Genomic DNA, 22,286 nt, shown 5'->3' with positions numbered 1-22,286 from the left:
AAAGACTTAAAGAAGAGAAAAATAAAAAGACTTCTTCTAGTTTGAAAAAACTCGTGATTTTTCTTTTCGATTATAAATGATGAAATTGTCCATTGTGATATATGAAAAATGATCGGTTTGAAAATGCTATATGAAATGAAATGTCATAATATTTTTTTTATACGTGTCCAAGTAATGGGTAACAAAAAATTATACTCTACAAGCAAACTTTATCTATAGAAGCTTTTGTAGAAACATAAAAACCAATATAGTCAACAAAAGAGCACTTTATTAGCGAAGATTTGATACTTCATCCAGCAATCTTTAGAGCTATCAGGAGAACTAAACAAGAAAAAAGAATCCCTCTAAGCGTTCCTGTTCTTGAACCACAAATCACAAGATATTGCGTTTGGCCTCCTTTATAGCTTACAAAAGTGATAGAAGTGAGATTTGAATCTGCCTTAAAATTCATTGAAAACTTCTGCGTAAAGTAAAATTTTGAGTTCTCAAACCTACTTGTGCTTCAATAACAAATTCTCCGGGAACGATAAGCAACTCCCATGACAAACTCCAAACTATGTATGAAGCCTTCTTCCAATAACATTGTTGTCAAGACCCCAACAAGACAATCTCGATAGCAGCATAGCCTATGAGAACCAAATAATGTTTTGGATAAAATTCGTTTTCTCGGTATTGGACCCAATATTGGTGCCACACTAGCACTATATCGGTATGGTACGGTACGGATTTTTTCGATATATAGTGTGTCGATATGCCTTCAATTTCAGGTACTAGTATCGAGTTGGTATGGTACAATATGAGATGTACCATTTGGCTCGGCTTGGTACGACAAACCCTAGTTTCGATTCTATGCTCTTCTTTTGCAGCCCATTGTTATAATGAGGATTTTCTAAAATCTTCAGTTTCTCCAATTAGGATTCCCTCGCTGGAGTTTGTCACAAAAGCTGGGCCCTCCTCGAAGCCACCATTTTGTAGCGCGCTATCTGTAGTTCATATTACAAGTTCCCCAAGAAGTAAGAACTGGGAAAAATGAGAACATAGCTGAAATCGTATCCAATAGAGCCCACTAATTTTCTGTATGATGTTAAGTCTTTCTGCGATTGGTTTTGTCTATCCCCTGCTTGAGGCAGTTGGAAACCTTTATGTTTGTCTTGAATACTCAAGTTTCACCTAGAGTTTTTGTAGCCAGGGGGCTGGCAGTTGTATTCGGAGGCTTTGGTGTTTTTGTTTTGTTTTGTTTTTTCCTTTTTCTCTCAAATAATTAGTTATATGCAGCATATTACTATAATGGTCTATGTATAACTCTTCGATCTTCAACTCAACATCAATGTTTATTCATTCCATTGATTATTTCATGTGGGACTAAATCTTATATGTAATTTTCAACACAGACTAGATAGACAAATAGGATAGGTTGTTGGAACTCTAAACCAAACTACCTTTTACTTTCTTGAAGAAACAAAAGTCCTTAGATTGAATTAAATTGTCTTGAAAATGTAATGCTTTATTTAATGTAGTTGTTTGAACTTAAGTCTCTTAGACTTCTTTTTGTAATGGCTGTATAAACCAAGTTTTTTTGCAAGAAATGAATAAAGGTGAAGAACATAGGTTTTATCAAAAAAAAAAAAAAATTCCTTTCTAGTTTATTACAGTCCTCTGAAAAATATCAGATCCTAAGCCTTCAAATTGGTATCAGAGCTCTGTTTTTTTTAAAAAATGGCAACCAGAAATATTTCCACTCTGTTCCCACATACCTTCAATGGAGAAGATTATGATTATTGGAGCAGCAGATTTGAAGTTTGGCTGAAAGCATTTGACTTATGGGATATAGTCGATAAATGGTTCATTGAGCCTGAAGATGAAGAAGCATTGAGTAATGCTGAAAAGAAAGTTTTGGTGGAAAATCGTAGGAAGGACACAGATGCTCATAACCAAATTAATCTGGCAATAGAAAAAGTGGTGTATGAAAAAGTTTGTAAAGCAAAAACTTCGAAGCAGGCTTGGGAGATTCTGCAAAAGGCATACAAAGGAGATGAACAAGTAAGAAATGTTCGACTTCAGATTCTGAGATCAGAGTTTGAAAAACTGGAAATGAAGGAGAATGAAAGTGTTGCAGAGTATTTTACAAAAGTTACTTCTATTGTAAATCAAATGGCCTCGAATGGTGAAGTCTTGGATGATCTTAGGATCATTCAAAAGGTCCTTCGTTCTCTGCCAGAAAAATATTTTAGTCTTGTTACTGTTATTGAGCAAACAAAAGATCTCAAAAGCTTGACTTTAGAAGATTTGCAAGGAGTCTTGAAAGCCCATGAAGTGAAGATTAACTTGTTGTTTCCCTCACCTCATCAACCTGACCAAGCTCTCAAATCTCAAGTTACAACTATGGGAGGCCATGGCTCATCCAACCGTGGCAGAGGCAAACACTTCAGAGGATATGGTGGTTCTAGTTCTCGTGGAAGAGGCAGAAATAATCAGCACAATGATAATTATCAGAATGACAACAATGAAGATCAGAAGTTCAAGTCTCAACAAAGAGGAAGAGGAGGTCGTGGTTATCAAAGAGGTCGAGGACGTGGTTATTTTGAATGCAACTATTGTCACAAACCAGGACATAAAGAGATATATTGTTGGTACAAACAAGCGGATGACAAGAAAAATGAAACAGGCCTTATTCATCAAAGCAAGAATGAAGAAACCTTATTGTTTGCTTCTCATGACAGCAAGGTTGATGAAGTATGGTACCTTGACAGTGGTGCTAGCAAGCATATGACAGGTAACAAAAATCTGTTTTCAACTTTATCCAGAATTGATCAGGGTGAAGTAAAAATTGGTGATGCTAGTACTCATAAAATTGAAGCTGTTGGTGAGATTGCTTTTAAAACAAAATCCGGAAATGTTGAGAAAATGGTTGAAGTTTATTTTGTTCCTGGTTTGAAAAGTAACTTACTTAGTGCTGGTCATCTCATGAAGAAAGGATATGATTTGCATATGCATGGTGATGCTTGCACTATATTGAAGGGAAGTCAGATTATTGCAAAAATTGGTGTGGCTTCAAATAACTTATTTCCTCTCAAACTTGAGATCACAAATTTATCTTTTTTTGCTGCTGTTGATAAAAGTGTTTCCAAGCTATGGCATGAAAGGTTTGGACACTTGAATTAAGGAAGTTTGAAGCGGTTGTCAACAAAGGAGATGGTTAGAGGGCTGCCTAAAATTGACCAAGTTGAAGAGATTTGTGAAACATGTCAACTTGGAAAGCAACATAGAGATCCATTCCCACAACATTCATCCTGGAGAGCAAAAAGGCCATTGGAACTTGTCCACTCTGACCTTTGTGGAAATATACCAACTGAATCTCTTGGAGGTATTAGGTATTTTATCACCTTCATTGATGATTTCTCAAAAAAGGTATGGATTTATTTCCTTAAAGAAAAATCGCAGACATTTCAAGCTTTCAAAGATTTTAAAGCTGAAGTTGAAAATTATACCGGGCTTCGTATTGGAACTTTGAGGACTGATCGTGGTGGTGAATACATCTCAAATGATGCTCAAAATTTTTTTAGAGAACATGGCATAAGGCATGAGTTAACAGCTCATTTTACACCGCAGCAAAATGGTGTAAGTAAGAGAAAAAATAGAACTATTGTAGAAAGTATGAGATGTATGCTCAAAAGAAAAAATTTACCAAATGAATTTTGGGCAGAGGCTGTTTCTTGTGCAGGTTATCTCATCAACCATTCTCCAACAAAATGCTTGAAAGATTGCACACCACATAAGGCTTGGTATGGAAGAAAGTCTGATGTTCAACAAGTAAAGGTGTTTGGGAGTGTTGCTTATGCACTCATTCCACAGGCCAAGAGAAACAAACTTGATAATAAGTCAGAAAAGTGCATCTTCATTGGATACAGCGAGAGGAGCAAAGCCTACAAGCTGTATAATCCGAAGACTAAAAAGGTTATGATCGGCCATGATGTCCGAATTGATGAAACTTCAAGTTTTGAAGAAAAGAAAGATAAAGCAATTGAGCAGCCAATCTCTTCAGACAGATAAGATGATTCAGAAAAAGAAAGTTCTTCTCCTTCACCAAGATCTTCATCAAGTTCATCATCAAATTCTCCTCAAAGAAAAATGAGAAGTGTGCAGGAGCTCTTAGATTCCACCGAGCCTATTGAGTATGATAATTCTGTATTTTTTGCTTTCTTTGCAGGAGAAGATCCAATCTCTTTTGATGATGCAAACAAGGAAGAAGTATGGAAAAGAGCCATGAAAGAGGAGATAACAGCCATTGAAAAAAATGGGACTTGGGGGCTCACAAATCTTCCTCCATAGAAAAAACCCATTGGTGTTAAATGGGTGTACAAAACAAAGATGAATCCGGATGGCTCCATCAACAAGCATAAAGCGAGACTTGTAGCAAAGGGATACAAGCAAAAAGAGGGGGAAGATTTTACAGAAGTATTTGCTCCTGTGTCAAGGCTCGATACAGTTCGATTGTTGATCTCCCTTGCAGCTCAAAATAATTGGAAGATTTTTCAAATGGATGTGAAATCAGCTTTCCTAAATGGTGTAATCAAGGAAGAAGTCTATCTTGAACAACCACCTGGTTTTGTGAAAAAGGGAGAAGAAGATAAAGTTTACAAACTGAAAAAAGCTTTATACGGACTGAAACAATCGCCAAGGGCCTGGTACAGCTGCATCAATTCTTACTTCGAGAAGAATGGTTTTCAGAAATATCCATTGGAGCACACCCTTTATACTAAAATCAGTCCACTTGGAGGCTTCATGTTTGTAAGTCTTTATGTTGATGATCTTATTTTTACGGGTAATGATCTAGAGTTGTTGAATGATTTTAAGCACTCAATGAAGAATGAGTTTGAAATGACTGATTTGGGTGAACTACATCATTTTCTTGGAATTGAAGTTTTTAGATCCAAGCATGGAACTTTTATTACTCAAGAAAGTTATGCAAAACAGATTTTGAAAAAATTCAGAATGGAGAATGCAAATCATGTTTCAACTCCTTGTATAATAGGATTGAAATTGAGCAAAAATGGTGAAGGGAAGCTAGTCAACTCAACTATGTTTCAGAGTTTGGTTGGAAATTTAATGTATTTGACAGCTACAAGGCCTGATATTATGTATGCTGTAAGTTTGATAAGTAGGTTTATGGAGAAACCATTCTCTAATCATTGGGAGGCAGCAAAAAGAATACTGAGATATGTGAAAGGAACTCTTGATTATGGTATTTTCTATCAAGCAAATGTGCCAGTTAACCTTGTTGGCTATACTGACAGCGAGTTAGCAGGAAGTGTTGATGACAGTAAAAATACTTCAGGTTATGTCTTTGATCTCGAAAGTGGAGCAATAGCATGTGTTCAAAGAAGCAATCTATTGTTGCACTCTCAACCACAGAAGCTGAATATGTTGCTGCTTCTTTTGCAGGATGTCATCTACTTTGGTTGCGTAGAATTTTGGAGAATCTCAATCATGCTCAAACTGGTCCAACAACCTTGTTCTGCGACAATAGTTCAATTATTTCAATTTCAAAGGATCCGGTTCTTCATGGAAAAACAAAACATATTCGACTTCGGTACCATTTCTTGAGGGAGTTGGTGAATGAAGGTGTTGTTCATGTTGAGTATTGCAGGACATGTGAACAAAAGGCTGATATTTTTACTAAACCACTTAGGGGATTAGTTTTCACAAAAAGTGCAGCAAGTCTGGGAATGAAGAGTAAGTTTGGTTTAGGGGAGGCATTGTTGGAACTCTAAACCAAACTACCTTTTACTTTCTTGAAGAAACAAAAGTCCTTAGATTGAATTAAATTGTCTTGAAAATGTAATGCTTTATTTAATGTAGTTGTTTGAACTTAAGTCTCTTAGACTTCTTTTTGTAATGGCTGTATAAGCCAAGTTTTTTTGCAAGAAAGAATAGAAGGTGAAGAACAGAGGTTTTATCAAAAAAAAAAAAAAATTCCTTTCTAGTTTATTACAGTCCTCTGAAAAATATCAGATCCTAAGCCTTCATAGGTATAGCTACGGAGATATGATGTGAGAGCCTTATCAAAATTTTGAAGACTTTCAATTCTTGGCATCCACTTTTACAGAGTCAATGAATTCTCCATTTATATCTTTACTACTATAATATAAACACGATTATGTCCTAAATGAATTCTTGACTCCTAACTCCTGAAGAGAATCGAGAGACGATGAGAAAAATAAAAACAAAAGAAGAAGTTGCACTTTCCCATCCATATTTCTTTTCCTCCCATGCGAAATTCTAGTTTTTGCTAGAATTTGGTGAGAGAATGGTCAGAGAAGAAACCAAAAACAGAAGGGTAGTTCTCTACTACTATTAACTGTGGAGTCGAAAGAGGATTCGCATTCGATAGTAGAAAGATATATCATAGCAGTTATATATCATCACTATTCTTTCTTTTGATTTACTAAATCATTGATAATGTGTTGTGGAATTAACCATACCATATCCAACCAAAGAGATGAATCTTTTAACAATCACTGTAACCACAACCGGCCCACATGTGACATCAAGATCACCTTCGGTTGGTTGGCTTCGGAGCACGAGGTCTACTGGCTCTCCCTCCTCTCCCAAGGACCCAAGGTAGCAAGCACAAGTCTCCCTAGATTTCCTCCCATATTGCCTTTCAAAGAAGAACACCGAGGACCCAGTATTCCAAGGTGGTGGAAAGGAGACCCTGAATGCAGTGAAGATTAATCAGTTCCTGTTCACTGGAGCTACTGTGAAGGTCAGATAATGAAGTGCCCCTCAAAGTCTGGCTGATAACTCCATTTAGGCACAAGCGGCATTTTTATGACCAGGCAGCGTATGCTAGGGCCTCCTGTCACATAATCCTATATAAATACCCAAGATCTATCTAGCGAATAACTGATGTGGGACTAAACACATGCTCAGATGGATCCTCACATACTCCTCCAATTTAAGTCCGATGTCCTCGTCAGGCTAAACATCCAAATTTAGTCAAATCCAATCACAAACATCACGATCGGATCGGGGTCGGCCCCAATGAACTCGTGCTGCAGTTTTTCTTAATCTACATGGGTCATGGGCCGAGTCTGCTTTAATACCATTTGTAACAACTCAGGATCTCACCTAAAATATTTAGTTGAAAGGTATTATTTAGGTTCTTTGATCCTGTATAAGTTTCTAAGATCTATCCAACGAATAACCGATATGAGACTAAACATACACTCGTATGGATCTTCACAATAATGCACTGTTCCATTGATGGTGTTATTTTTAGACAGTGGAAGGAGGGGAATGGTGGAGTTTGGTTTTATGTTTGGTGGTGGTAACTCAAAATATCCATTTCGGACCAGAGCTGTGTGGAAGGAAAATGGTAGTGTAGTGGCAGAGAATAGGTGTTGGTTTTAAGAAAGACGAAAGGAATGATGGAAGAAACTCACCTCCAGATGTTGATAATGCGAAGAGTACTGAGAGAAGAACTGCCTCAATTAGTGCCATAGAAAGAAGAAAAGGAAGAGGAAGCTGTGGCTTTGGGAGATGAGTTGAAGTTAATTGGATGCAAACTTGGATTTTTGAGCTGATCTTTGATTTTATTTTACCCAATAGCAAGTTGGCCTGCTATATGTTATAATTATTAATGGAGATATGCAAAACCTGCGCCATGTGAAGCTTGTAGTCAAACTCAAGCTTCATTGCCCAAGGCCATGTGATCAGCAATGTTGGATACAAAAGCTTAATAAAGAATTTGGTTACCAATAGCTCACAAGTGGCCAGATTTTTCTTTTCATTTTTTCATAAACCAGCTTCTTAGTAGCTACCTTGAGTTGCAGGTTAGGTGCCAAGTTGCTGCACTTTCGAACATGGTGCCATTGTGGAATTAAGATTGAAAGAGTCATTGTTGAAATGTAGGAAAAGGAGTGAATGAAGTATTATTTGCAGCTAGCTCCATGATATGCTTTGATGTGTATGGGAACAAAATCTTGCCCTTTGAACTTCGGTTGGGATGTGTGATTGCCTCAAAGTATTAAATTTTGTTCTCAACTTAAATGAATATTATTGGTTGGGAAGACAGTAACAATGTGCAAGTAAAGGACAATAAAGATGTGAAGAGTCTCGGTTTGGAAAGCAAACCATAGAATAATTTGCAGAATTATATGACCGGCGCTTAGAAACTATACAAAATTTTGTTATGTAGCAAACATTTAGGACTTCAAATTTTGTTTAGCCCAGCAAACATATTGTAACATGATTGATAATTCCAACTGGAGTCTAAAGTAATTATGAGGCATGTATTTTGAAGGATAACGAGCCAATGAAGAATAAATCTTGATTATAACATCCATATGAGACCATATTACCGAAAAATAATATAGAACACAACCAATTCATATAAAAAAGAGGAATTCACTCAATTAATCAAAGACGCTATATATGATGTGATGTTACCTATTTTGCCTTTTGTTTTCTAGACAAGGAATACATCAATAAAGTATCATGCCTTGGAACAAACCAGCTTGGGGGGGAAATAGAGAAAAAGAAAAAGGAGAAAAAATAATAAGACAAAAATCATATTGATAGATCCACTGTCATTAGTGACCTTCTCCTACCAAGTCTAGCTTCACCATATGCCTTACTAAAAGGTTGAGATTGCATCACAATCCTATGAGTCCCTAAAACAATCTAGGGTCTTATGCAAAAAAAATAGTCAGAAGATATTGTTTGGATTCTTTGACTCTATATTAGCATCCAAGATCTCTTCAGTGCATAATCGATATGGAATTAAATGCACATCCGTGCAGTCTCTCCCAAATATAGAACTCATGGATGTTCTCTAGAAACCTTGGATTTGTTCTTGATCCCAACTTATGAGAGAATATAAGAGAGAGAGAGAGATTTGAGGATTTGGATAGGGTCTCGAGGAGGATTTATACTATTAGCAAGATGACATGGGTGGTTCACCTGGACAACATTACTGGTTTGGATGGATTTTTCCCGGGAGAATAAAGAACGATTCTATACTTATATATATTTGATCTTCATAATATATATTTTGATAATATCAAATGCATGTTCCAGTGGACACGTTAGTGACGTCGGTGGCTCATCTTGATAGGATTATTGATTGGGAAGGAGATCTGCATGGGAGAATGAATGAGAAATGGGAAACAAAATGATTTCTAGGATTAAGAGAAGATGAAATGCATTTGCTACTGTGAACATAATCATTGCTCATGATTGTAAATTGTTGTAGAAGAACATGATGCAATTGCTACGTAGTTATGTTGAATAGGCATTATTTTTTTTTTTTAGGAAGGCGTAGATGTGGTCCATTGCAAAAGGGAGATTCCATTTTGACTTCGAAAGATCTCAAAATTCTCTCCTTACCGTATTAACTTGTGACACAATTAAAGTATGAATGCCAGTGGCTTAGTTAACCTATTGGATCATCTTGATAATGGAGCCCTTGGGTCAACAACTTGTGACATTTTTCATGTCAAGTATTTGTCAGCTTCAACTCAGCTGATAAGTAGTTATCTGACTCTTGGTGGAGGGATCAAGAGAGAGGAGCCACCTCATTTGATGCCACTTGGAGAAGGAAAGAGGCGAGTGCTACAGGCTAGCTCAATTATATTAGAGGGTGACTTAGCCACTATAATCAGCTAGATCCAGAGGGGGCCTATGCGGTGGTGGAGGGGGTCACTCCTGCTTCGGGACATTTGGGCGACGGCGAGAGATAGTATGACTCTTCAAACCAGGTATGTGTTCAGAGAGGCCAATGAGGTTGCGGATTGGGTGGTTGCTTATGTAGTCTGCTACTCCGGAGGCACTCTATAGGCCGAGAAGAGAGAGTTGCCTAAGGCACTTCATGACTTATTGTTTTCTAATTTTATTGGGTGTATCTGTACTCATAATGTATGAAATGCCTATTTTAGAGAAAAAAAAAAAGGAGGAAAGAGGAGGTTGTGGGATCTCATGACCTGAATTCATTCACATGAAGACTTAGATCTTGGAAGTTGGCATCATTCCTCTTTAATAAATTGCGAAGTTGCTTTCCAAATAAATATTGATGGAAATAATTAATATATGTGAAATAGGGCTTTTGTTTTGGACGAGTATCTTTTCAATCTATGGGTTAAAAAGATTAGAACCATAGGCATTTGCCGATAACTATTTGGATAGTCCCTGTTGATGGATGCAATATACCGTATACTACAACCTCTAGCTGCATTATTTCACCATGTTCGTATTGGAGTACTTGCTTAGAGCTGCATTTTCTTTCAATTACACTTCTTCTCAATCTTGCCCTTAAAAGACCCTCCTTTAGACAGGAAGAAAATCATTATCATCTTATCGCCCTTAGATTGCTGTTTACACTAAGAAAACTATAGACCTGAAAAAAATCTACACATTAATACCAATTGGTACCATGAATAATGACAGAAGTTCAAAACCTAGAAAGACCAGCCATGAGAAACTGACAAGATAGAATATGAATTGGATTAGTCACATGAGCACATTTAACATAGAATATAGAAGACAACAATGGTTTAATCTTATAAATAAAGTCATTCATCCATGCTTAGTTTTCTTCAAATCAAAATCTGATTGAAATGCAGAAGATATTCACATATTAATAAGGTGAGTAAATGCATGATTTAATTCGCTCATTGCTTTCCTCTGATGTATCCATTGGAGAAGAAAAAATGTTCCAAAAGCTATATCATTAGGCTGGACCTCCTTTTCCAACTCCCAGAGGAGCTTGAGAGCGCTATTAGCATGATCATTGATGAGCTAACCTACAAATCATCTTATTCCATGTGACATTGTTCTTTTCTTTTTTTTCTGGCATTTTCCCAAACAGTTTAAGCGCCATTGAAACCGCATCATTCTTAGCATCCATACATATCCGCCAAAGCCGTCCCAGGAATCTCTCCCATATGAACCCCCTTCTCCTTCACATACGAATGAATCTGCCGCCTCAAGTCCAACCCGCCCAATCGAGGACAAGCTGAGAGCACCAACACCCCAGAGTTGCTTCGCATGGTTCGACACTGATCATCGTTGTCCAAATTATCAAATTTCTCCCAGGATCTCCATCGAACAAGTGGCAGGCATCATCCACAAACTCGAGTGCCGCATAACAACGCATCCATCCATTGATAACATACAAATCCGATCCAACCCGTGCTTCATGACATAAGCTTGGCACAGTCTTTGAGGATGAAATGGAACACGTCCTTGCATCATATGCTTTTCGTTTAAATGTCTATGAGGTCATCAGATTTTTTCTTGTTTTTGCTGAAGAGTGTAAAAAAAAAAAAAAACGGTGGAAGAGGGGACCATACACTTCAATCGACTAGCCTTCAGTGAGCTCCACAGCTAGCAAAGAAGGCTATAAGATGGCATGTCTTCTATCCGCATCACATCATCCAATAGTAATTCCCTCTCCAGCTGTGCACGAGTCGATCTCAAAACTTCCTATCAACAAATAAATTTCAACAAGTACTTCTCAACAAATAACATATATGATGAATGGAGACAGGTAGAAGTAGGCTTCTTCTGAGCCAAAAGCAAGTACTTACATTGAATTCCATGTAGGAAGCATTCTTTTCCAGCCACTGCTTGTCCATAACCACAAATGCTACGCAGTAAAGCAAGTCGAATGCCCACTCATCTTCTGCAAGCACATATCAAACAAGGCAAGCATCTTACATTCCGTTCGACTAAAAATTCCAGCATCCAACTATATGAAAGCTGCAGTTGGCTTTGTTTAGGTGTAGCTGCAATCTCACCTGACAGCATTTGGATGAAAACAGCTCTAACAAAAGTCCTTCGCTTTGCTGCAGATGTGTCATCCTAAATTAGTATCAGCTCAATCAATTGTCCTTAAATACTCTAAACTATTAATCTATTACATCAGACATACATAACAAGGGTAAGTTTCAGTTAAATGTATTCCTGTGTTAGAGAAAGTTCAGTGTACCAGCTTATTTGCATCATAAAAGATTGTGGTAGATACTGGTAACTTATTCATTTATATATTACCCTGTACCACATCTGGTTTTACTGTCCACTAGTGTCATTTTCTGTTCAGGTAATGCATATTGTTGAGTCTACAAGCTGCTTCCATGCATGCACCCCTTATTCCATCATCATTGCCTCAGAGTATTGAGTCCTATCACAGTAAATCTATCTGCTGCATTTAGGCCAAAAAGTCGGGAAAACACCATGAAGGATCCAACCATTTGTTGAACCCTGACGATCATCATACCTTGATGAATTTATCTTTCAAAGAATCGCCAGATTCTGGGATTAACTAACCAGTTGCTCCCTGCAAAAATTGCCATAATCCAGCAAAACCAGCGGTCTCTCATTGTCTCCTCAAAAGCCACCTGAGGACAGTCATGGACTGCCCATAGGTTATTCTGTGTCCTCAATACCTGAAACCACCCCTGAAGGATCATACTAAGTCATCTGATCATAGAAATTAGAGAACCTAGGGATGTCAGCCTATTGATGCCTGTTGATGTCACTCTTCAAGGCATGTCTCTTCTTATACCTGCCAAATACTTGACAGAAATCAAGGCATCTAATTCTTCTCTTTTCTCCACCTTGATTAATGAATCTTTCCATCTGTCTATGGATTACCTTGGATGCATTGCATTATTGGGGTTGCATTATTTCATGAATTAGCATCAACAAGGACTTCAAGGAGACAGAGGAAAGGAAGTCTCTTTGCAATTGTTTTAAATTCTGCCTGCTGGCATTAGACATGGAAAACAGGTCTCCCTTCTTTCATCTTTGCAATTGTTTATTTTGTTTACTTAGACAAACGAGATTAAGAGAGAGTAAATAGTTGGTCCAATTGAGAAAGAGAAAGAACAGAATATTCTTCTTATATGTATGTGTATATGAGAGAGAGGGAGATGAATTATATATTAGTGTAGCCAAATTGTCTGTGGACTAGGATACAATACTCTAATGGGGCAAAAATTTTTCACAATACATCACAAGGACTAGATGGGTTAAGAAATACTGTAATGATGAGGAATAATTCAATTTGAGGGCCTGTTTAACTAAATCCGGCAGGATAAGCAGGGATTGGAAGGGAGGGACCAGGAGGGGGAGCGGGAGAGGGAGAGCGTGCCCACATGTTCTACTCCCCAAAGGGTTCAAAAAAGACATTGAGAGGAGGTGGGACTCGCAACCCCCTGCACTCTCCCTCTCCCTCCCTTCCACCTCACACTTCAATCCCGGCCTATCCCACCGAATTTAGCCCAACAGGGCCTATGCTTATTAACTTCCCCTCGCCACATAATATTCTGTATTAGCCCTTTTTTCAAACTAGAAAACAGAACCCATGAAGCTCACATCTCTCCTTATACTTCTACTGGTTTATATTGTTTGAGAAACGATCTGACCATAATGCTGCTAATTTTATATTTAAGAATTTTATAGTGTTTTGTGGGGAATCTCAGCTTCAAAGTACATGCAGCTTCTTGAAAATAACCAGAAAAGATGTCTAGACCTGCAAAGCCATATAATGGTGATGAAGATGATGATGATGATGATGAGTATGATGTGGATGATGGGGATGATAAGGAAGAATTTGTTCCCAACTACAAAACTCCTTAGTCAATTCGATAATGTATGTCTACCACAGGAATTGGAGGTTTCTCTTTCTCAAGGTTTTTAGGTGAAGCATACTTTCATGCAGACCTCTTCATTGAAGTCCTTTGTTTTACACCTTTCCCCTTATATCAAAATAAGAGAAGATAAAAAAGAAAGAGATCCACATGCACTGAGCAATGTGTTTGGGGATATACAGGATTCTGAAAACTACCCTCCTCTCTAAATTCTTTTGGGTCTAACAGTTCATTCTTCAACAGTTTCATGAAGAAAAGAGAAAGCTGATTGTAATCACCTTGGCTTTGTTTAGAACATGTATTTATTTGCTTGTTTTTTGACACTGTAGCTATATATTCAACAACAAGAAGTCATGGAATAGTTTAAGGATATATACATGGCGAGAGCAGAAATACTTACTAGATTGCAGATCCAGCATTTGCATTATCATGAATGTAATATTTACACCAGCAACTGCAAATGGGTACTCCCAAGTAGCTCGCTTCCCACCTTGTTTCTTCAGCAGCCTCTGAAAAGAAGTCTGCAATATAAAACAAGTCAGTTAATCTGCTCTCAAGTAAATACTGGTGTAGAAAAAGCTTTATGAAGACAATAAATGAAACTTTCACAGAGACAAGAAAATTCTTATTTAACTAGAGCAAAACTGATATTGGTGAGAACCACTGATCAGAATATTTTCATCATATAAACAAAGAACTGATGGAAATGAATAATATCGTCTTACAGAAAATGTCTTTGCAAAGAAGAGCAGGTTCTCCAATGAAATAAATCCAGCTCCTCTGCTCAAAATGCAAAAGTGATTGCATGAACAAACACATTCACAAGGAAATAAACAGCATCTAACAGAGGGCTGCATGCAAAATGAATAAAATTTCAGAATTGTACCTGAAATCAGTCGATGGGTCCCTACCCTGCCATCCCATCTCCTTCCACTGGTCAGATATCAGACCATGAAGTTCTTGATCAGGGTATGTCGCATACCAAAGAGCTCTGAGAGCTTCCTGCTTCAAGAGATAAATTTCATGAGGTGCTGACAGAATAAAGGCAACATTTAGTAAGCTATAGAATGTCAAAAACATTTCATAATTTTGAGGACTGAATCCTTAAGGTTCTTGAGGGTTCATTTCAAAGAGAGAAAGAAAAGGAACAGAAGGTAGCGCAAACTCCGTGTTGTGTTCATGTAATATTATACTTTATGGGCTCGTTTGGTTCACGGGAAGCATTTTCCTTCCTAGGAATATGATTCCTGGGAAACAAATTCCTAGGAAGAGGATGCCTAGGAAAGTACTTTTGGCATGTTTGGTTGACCATGGGAAAGCGACAAATTTTCAAGATGCTTATGTTTGGTTGGCCATCCACTTTCCTAGGAAAGTTATATATAATTCCTATTATGCCCTTAATAAAAATTAGGTTTTTAATGCCTCTTTAATGCTTCTTTAATGCTGAAGGGACTTTTTGGGAAAAAGTAAAAATTGAGTGATTCCCGCCTCATGGGAAAGTAACTTTCCCATGTTTCTCATGGGAAAGACTTTCCCATGAAATGTGGGAATCACATTCCCATGGGAATACAACTTTCCCTTCTCTCTCCTTTGAAAACTCCAACCAAACAAGAGGCATCTCATTACTTTCCCGTTGACCACACTTTCCCCTCTTCTTTTTCCGCGAACCAAACGAGCCCTATATAAAACTAAGACTCAATATTATCATTCTATTATAAATGATTCTAAGACTGCAAGTTAATATGCTATCACACGCGCACACAGATGGTTGGGGGGGGTGGTCGTGCTGACAACAAAAGGGAAAAAGTCATTTGTGCCACTAAAGCCCAAGAAGAGGGCACTAAATACCACGTGACAGCCTTAGCTCCCACCTAGCACCATAGGCTCCCAACCTACTGTCCATTTGGTCAGATTGGCCTTAACCAAGAAAGAAAAAATATATAAACTAACTAGATGGATGAGGCAGCTGTTGGTGGCAAGTGGCAACATCGGCTGACCCAGGAGAGAAAATCAAGGAAAGACCCCCAAGTGATGTGGATGAGTAAGATGACCACAAAGGAGCAGTATCAAGCAACGAAGTCAAAGTTGACTTTTACAATTTCTGTTTTCTTATGCTATCAATTATCAACCACAAAATCTAAAACATATTTGAATATTAGAAACTTACAACCTACAGCATCTGTCAATAAATGGCTAGAGTCCAAAGCACAGGTACAGTGCAGTCAAGAGTTTGTGCATGTTTCATTCAAAATTAGAAGTTGTAATGAATCTCCCTCGTGTCTGGGATCATGAAATAAAATAAAGATGAATAATCAGCACCTTCATGGCAAATGCGACCACTAGATGTGATTCATTTAAGCTACCAGCTAAAAACAAGGATCCTCCTATCTTTAGCACTATGAGACCATTGAAGGCTGAATTAACTTATCCACTCAGTATTTGTTAGTGTTAATTATGGATGCACCATACATGCACCACAAATATACATATCATACTAGATGAGCAAAGTCACCTGATGATCTCTCCTAAGGGAATCAAAGTAAACCTTCATGCGATGCTTCAGTCTTTGAAGTCTTTCTTCCTGCAATACATCAACAATTAATTAATGGCATGTGGATAGTGTCAAAAGCTGTTACAAACAAGGCACTTTACTGTATCGACATAAATAATGGTTCACAAATTTAGGTTAAAAAAACCGAACTATGTTTGTTCAATAAGCTTAATTTCAGATTTCTTAGAAAACTGGTGAAGACAACTTGAAGAAAGAAGCATAGCAGCAAGCGCACACAAAAACATTTTCACAGAGAAAATATCATTTTATGTTATAGTTGTTAACGATCAAATAACAAAAGCAGAATTTAATAAATTTTTATGTGCAGAATACTATATTCAAAAAAAACTAAAAGGTTCATGACATTCAAAAAATGAGCTCTCTCTCTCACACACAGACACTATAGATGCCAAAAGTTGACTCAAGATCCATACTTGTGTTGGCCATATACATTGGGAAAGGCCAACACCACCATTTGGAACTTTATAATTTAACATTTGATTAATTTCAAGCTTTCTTGGACTTCAAGTTCATCTCTTCCTACTGGATTTCATGATATCCCCTCTACTCCTCTCTCACTTATGTTTTCAACTTTTCTATTTTCTTGCATCTCTACAATTCGGCACTGCATCATAGGCCACGTTAGCAACGTGGATCAACTAACTTGATCAACAAGAGAGTATCAAAAAAAAAAAGAAAAAAAGAGTAGAACCATGCCTTTTCTTCTATGAAAAAATCAGGTCCGCAGAGACTAGTCTTTCAAATTGATCATCAATATTAGGGATGCATGATGGGCAGGTTGGGTTCGGCTATAGGTGGTCTTGGCTCGGCCTAGGTTACCAGACAGCTAGTCCATACTTAACCCAACATGTATGTGCCCAAGCTCAGCCCAACAAGATAAAGCGAGCTCGAGTTGAAATCGAAACAGCCCCAATTAATAACAACTCAAAATTCAAAAAACATCACTCTCATTCCCCATCTGTAGTCATATTTACAATTCCAAATCTGTATTAATAATTTATATACAATTCTTAATTAGAATAACAATTACTTAATTTTTAGTATCACATTTTTACTATATTGTTGTAGTATATATATGGCAAATATATATACATGCTATAAAAGTACCAGGCAGGGATGGGTTAAGCTATCGGGCTCATAAATCACTGACCCAAGTTCAGCCCAATTTTGAATTGGGTCAAAACCTTGATTCCTTAATTTTTAGTATCACATTTTTACTATATTGTTGTAGTATATATATGGCAAATATATATACATGCCATAAAAGTACCAGGCAGGGATGGGTTAAGCTATCGGGCTCATAAATCACTGACCCAAGTTCAGCCCAATTTTGAATTGGGTCAAAACCTTGCTGCCTGAGCTCAGCCGATCCCATAGAAATATTGGCCCAAACTTCTTATACCACGGGCCTCATCGAGCATGCCATGGGTTGGCCCAGCCCAATGTGCATGGCTAATTAATATGAATTGCATGCACCAGCAAGTTGTGCATCTAGAAAGTTGCTAAAACCATTCGTTGGTATCCAAAACACTTATAAAAGAATTAACAGCCGAGAGAGTGTGATATTAATTAAAATAATCAATAGAAAACTTTAGGACACGCTAGCATCAAAGATACCGAGTGAACAGGTTTCTTTCGATGTGCCTCACAGATGGAAAACACTCAAAGAGAAATGATAAGTAATCCCATGGACATAATTCATAAATGAAACTTGCCTGTAAAGGCGTAAGATTGACGCAGATGCGTTCATATGTTACTTTTCGCTTCATACAAACACAAGAAAGACCCCTTCCAATCCATCTTGGTGATCCACATGTTGAAGAATCATCTGTGCACAAGCAATTGAAAACTCTTCAGGTTGGCACTATAACAAAATCATGACATACAATCAATGACTGAAGCAGTAAGCATCTGAAGCATGCTATTGTTCAAGAGTCAATCATTGTTCACCAGTATATCAAACACCACAAGGGCATCCAGTGCATTTAAGTACTGTAAAAGGCATACACTAGCTGGCTATAATACTTTGACAGTATGCAAGACGTTACGGGAGGCTGAAAAACAAAAGTTAATATATATGCTTTCTTCCTTCTTTTTTTTTAATGAACTGGCTGATTTACACAGCCCTAGAATAAATATACCCGCTTGCATCAGCCATGAATACCTCTTGAAAGTAATAAAGATGAGGATTCCTATAGTTTGGATCCACTGTGTTCAACAACAAAGGATGCCACTCAGTCAGCTGCTCTAATTGTCTCTTTGAATATGTGCTTAGTTACGCAAGAAGTGATAGTTGACTTTAATCTCTAAAATCCCCTACCAACATGATATGATCAGCTTGTAGAATATATGCTTTCTTTAAACAAAAGTAATTAAAGCTATCCCACAAAAGTTACATTTGCAACTACCTATTTACAGATTATAAATTCCTTCTTCTTTCCCACAAGTTACGCTGCAAAAGAACAGAATGGACTCTCTGAGTTGACTCGGTAATCTGTTGAACCCAAAAGCATTATTGCACTATAGCACAAGCCTAAAGTCTAGAGACCCTTCTTAAGCACCATTTTAGCAAAAGTCAGCCACTTCTGCCTACCCTTAACCTATTCCATTTCACTTTATTACTAAAAATCAAGATTTTCTAATAGCCCACAGTCTAATCTTCTCCACATTCTACTAATTTTCTTTCTTTTTTGTTTTTGATAAGGCAGACAAATCATACAATCCTAGTATGAAGATATCCCAAAAAATTAAAAATAAAATATCACGAAGCATGGTCGAGACAACTAATATAGTGGTCCACAAAAACTCTTCAGCATGCTTCGCTACATAGAAGAGAACGCAATCCGTCGCTCTATTCGTCTTACGGTAGATCTGTTAATTTTCTTTGCAAGACATAAAAGACAGTATGCTAGAACTTATCGGTGCTATTAATAAGAATTATATTTAAATAATTACCAAAAAATGGTAATACCACGAATAACTAGCACTCACCAGTGACCCAAACACTTGTACGTTGGAAGAAAAGAAGTAGAGCTAGGGCAAAATCGTAAATTGCCAAACAAATGAGGACAGTTCTAGAGAAAGGAAACACAAATCATAGTACTTCGTGGGGTGGTTCTATATACACCCCCCCCTATTGCTAAGGACACCCCCCAAAAACCAAAAGAAAATACCCAAACTAACCTTTAGTGTAATTACCATATTGCCCTTGAAATTTTCTCATATACCCCCCTTCCTCCTCCTCCGTTTCGTTTTGAAAAGAAAAAAAAAAACACCTCTCAAACCCCCCTTAAACCCTCGATCCATTTACATCGTTTAGGCGATCTTTGAAGGAGATTTAAGCCCCATTCGAAGCATGGACAAGCAACTAGTGATTTGGGACGAAGAATCGGCCGCAAAGGTACGTGTTCCACCTTGTTTCGAATTTTTTTTTTTTTCACGGTTCGTGCTCCGTTCGGCACTGGATCGCCGAACAAAAGGCTTCTGTTCGGCTGAACAGTGCCGAACAGAAGCCTTCTGTTCGGCAACCCTCAACCGAACAGAAGCCTTCTGTTCGGCTGCACAGTGCCGAACAGAAGGCTTCTGTCCGGCACTGTACAGCCGAACAGAAGGGGAGGCGGGAGAGGAGGTGTACTGAGAAAATTTCAAGGGCAATATGGTAATTACACTAAAGGTTAGTTTGGGTATTTTTTTTTTTGGTTTTTGGGGGGTGTCCTTAGCAATAGGGGGGGTGTATATAGAACCACCCTACTTCGTGTCATGCTCCCCATGTTCAAAAGAGTAGTAGTAGAAATAAGCCAGAATGCCAGAGATTCCGGCCTTTATTTTCCCACCTACCTTTTCCGATTAATAAACAAATCTTGTAAAAGCCTCATCTTTAATGCATACACCTTAACGAAACCTGCCAGATTCGGTGAGACATTGACACCAGTACGATGATCAAAAATTTGACTCTACCCTTAATTTCAAAAAGCTAAATAATTGCCCAAAAAACATCTTTTTTTAACCAAACCAAAGCTCTAATTTCATCAATCTCGCCTCTTCACACAATCTTGTCCCAGCACTGAAAAAAATTATATATATATAAAAAATCCGTATTCAAGAGAAAAGCACGGCATACATCGCACATTGTGCGATTTCCACTTAAAACATGATAGAAATTAAGAGAAAAGCCAAATAAGAAAAGAAAAATCGAAGAAAAAGGAGAGATTTCGGATTCCAATTCGAAACCAATGCCCCAAAAAACAAGATCGCAAGAAACGACCAAAGATTCCAACTTTTTCAGAGAAAAGACCCCAAAAAAATGCTTGATTTTCTCCTCAACCACAGATTATCACAATAAACACAGATCTAAAGTAGAAGAAATCGTGAATCCGCTCGTTCCATTAATGCACAACGAAACGAAATCGAGATCACCTGAGGTCACAGAGGAGCCATGAGAGCACCTCGAGATCGAGACCGGCGGCAGCGACCGGATCGCCATACAACTCCCATTGTTCCCCTCCACTCCCATACCTCCTCCTATTCTCTCTCTCTTCTCCCTCCACACTCAGAGGAGTCTCGCTTGGAACGAAAGAAGAGAAGAAAGCGAGCGAGATGGGAGCGTTATTTATAGCAACGGAGAGAACCCTGTCGTTTTCTTCCGGGCTTTCCGCCAAGAGGCCAGGACGCGAGACCAGCACGCCGTTTTTTTTATAAAAAAATGCATCTAAATGACTAAAACGCCCCTACGTGTCGCAACGTGATCGGACGGCCCACGAGCGGTGGTTTGTGAGAGCGGTCTGATCTCGATCCGACGAGTAGTGACGGTAGCGTGGGAACGGTTAACAGGGATGCAATCATGGGTGATTATTGGTCAAACACGGGCAGATGATTAGGGGAAAGCGGGGCCCACCGGATGGATGGTTGATAGCCAGCTGATCGGAGTTCGGAACCACCGGAGAGATTAGTGGTCCCTGGTGACGGCCGGAGATGGATCCATAGGGCATTTTGTGCTTCTTCTTCTTCTTTTTTTTTTGTTTTGCTTTGCTACTCATGTTGGATATCACTTCTTGTGGGACAATTATGGGGTGATTTGGGTGGGAGGAATCACATGGTGACACCATAGCCAAAGTTGATTGCAACCAAAGCTTGCAAGCATTGTGGTCCATGGATAACATCAGAATAAGAGTTGTAAACATCTGAAAAAGACTTGTATCTTTTGGAATTCATCGTTCTTTATACGAATCCACTGTTGGATTGTGCAATGATTATCTATACAGATAGATGATCGTTTAGTTTGGAATATTTTGAGAGTTGTGCTGGGGGTGACTCGATGGTTAGTGTTGCAAAAAATTCGCACAAAAAAATACAATCCAAACCCGTAACATCTAACCATTTACTCTTTTTTTTTTTATTGAGTTCAGAGGGTCAAAATTCACCAATTGAAACGCCTCAGGGCCTGAGACTTAGTACATCATATTGCAACAAATTGCAGCCTGTGTTATGTAATTAATGACTTCTTATTAAAACTTATTCATAAAAAATTGATGCACTTTCTTCTTTCTTCTCAACTTGGTGACTTTCATATATGGCTCGCACTACGCCTAAACTCAAGTTATGCAATATATATAGATATGGCTATATGAATAGAATTATTTTTCTTGTAGAAGTTTATAAGCTCCAATATCACATTCAATGTATCTATGTACGATAACTACATGAGATTTCTATTCGCAGCCGTTTTAGAATCATTTAGAGAAAATACTAATTCACCTTCATCTAAGCAATTGTTGTTTAGTCACGATCAAATGCAATGATTTGTATATGATAAGGTCAAGGAAGATCGGCTTCCGGCTCGCGCGTCCAACGCTACGAGGGATCTGTCGCCCTCCGACCTCGTTCCCACCGGTCTCAGACAGCAGAGGCGACTGCTTCTCCTCAGAGGTATTGTCCGCTTTGAACGCGTCGTGCGCTACCTTTGGGGGTCCACGTAGGTACTAGCCTCTTGGGCGCGTCATGCGCTACCCTCACGGTTTCGTCCCATAAAAGGCGCCTCTGAAGAGAAAGGGATAGCCCCCCTT

At 38.2% G+C, this 22,286-nt stretch overlaps 1 protein-coding gene and 1 pseudogene across 2 annotated transcripts; both read right to left on the bottom strand.

Annotated features, from left to right (window-relative positions):
* Nucleotides 1-289: 289 nt before the first annotated feature.
* LOC148700252 (uncharacterized) lies at nucleotides 290-7,631 on the bottom strand (annotated as a pseudogene).
* A 2,907-nt stretch (nucleotides 7,632-10,538) lies between these two features.
* LOC103722555 (uncharacterized) lies at nucleotides 10,539-20,851 on the bottom strand. Of its 2 annotated transcripts, none has more exons than XM_088709899.2 (9): nucleotides 20,641-20,851; nucleotides 17,936-18,052; nucleotides 16,165-16,229; nucleotides 14,539-14,654; nucleotides 14,378-14,432; nucleotides 14,053-14,173; nucleotides 11,799-11,846; nucleotides 11,589-11,683; nucleotides 10,539-11,480 (listed from the first exon to the last, which is right to left on the bottom strand). In XM_088709899.2, the coding sequence occupies exons 1-9, from the start codon at nucleotides 20,735-20,737 to the stop codon at nucleotides 11,475-11,477; spliced, it is 720 nt and encodes a 239-aa protein (XP_088566025.2). In that variant the 5' UTR covers nucleotides 20,738-20,851; the 3' UTR covers nucleotides 10,539-11,474. The 2 variants fall into 2 exon arrangements, with proteins under 2 accessions (XP_088566025.2, XP_088566024.2); XM_088709898.2 differs by having other exon boundaries at nucleotides 10,539-11,484; nucleotides 20,641-20,846.
* Nucleotides 20,852-22,286: the final 1,435 nt, after the last annotated feature.

Source organism: Phoenix dactylifera, chromosome 13 (genome assembly GCF_051530095.1).
Source record: "Phoenix dactylifera cultivar Ajwa chromosome 13, Ajwa_hap1_PhDact_Kaust_v1.1, whole genome shotgun sequence".
In the NCBI taxonomy this organism is placed as follows: domain Eukaryota; kingdom Viridiplantae; phylum Streptophyta; class Magnoliopsida; order Arecales; family Arecaceae; genus Phoenix; species Phoenix dactylifera.
Note: the sequence above shows the minus strand (reverse complement) of the source record. Positions and strands in the feature narration are given on the sequence as shown.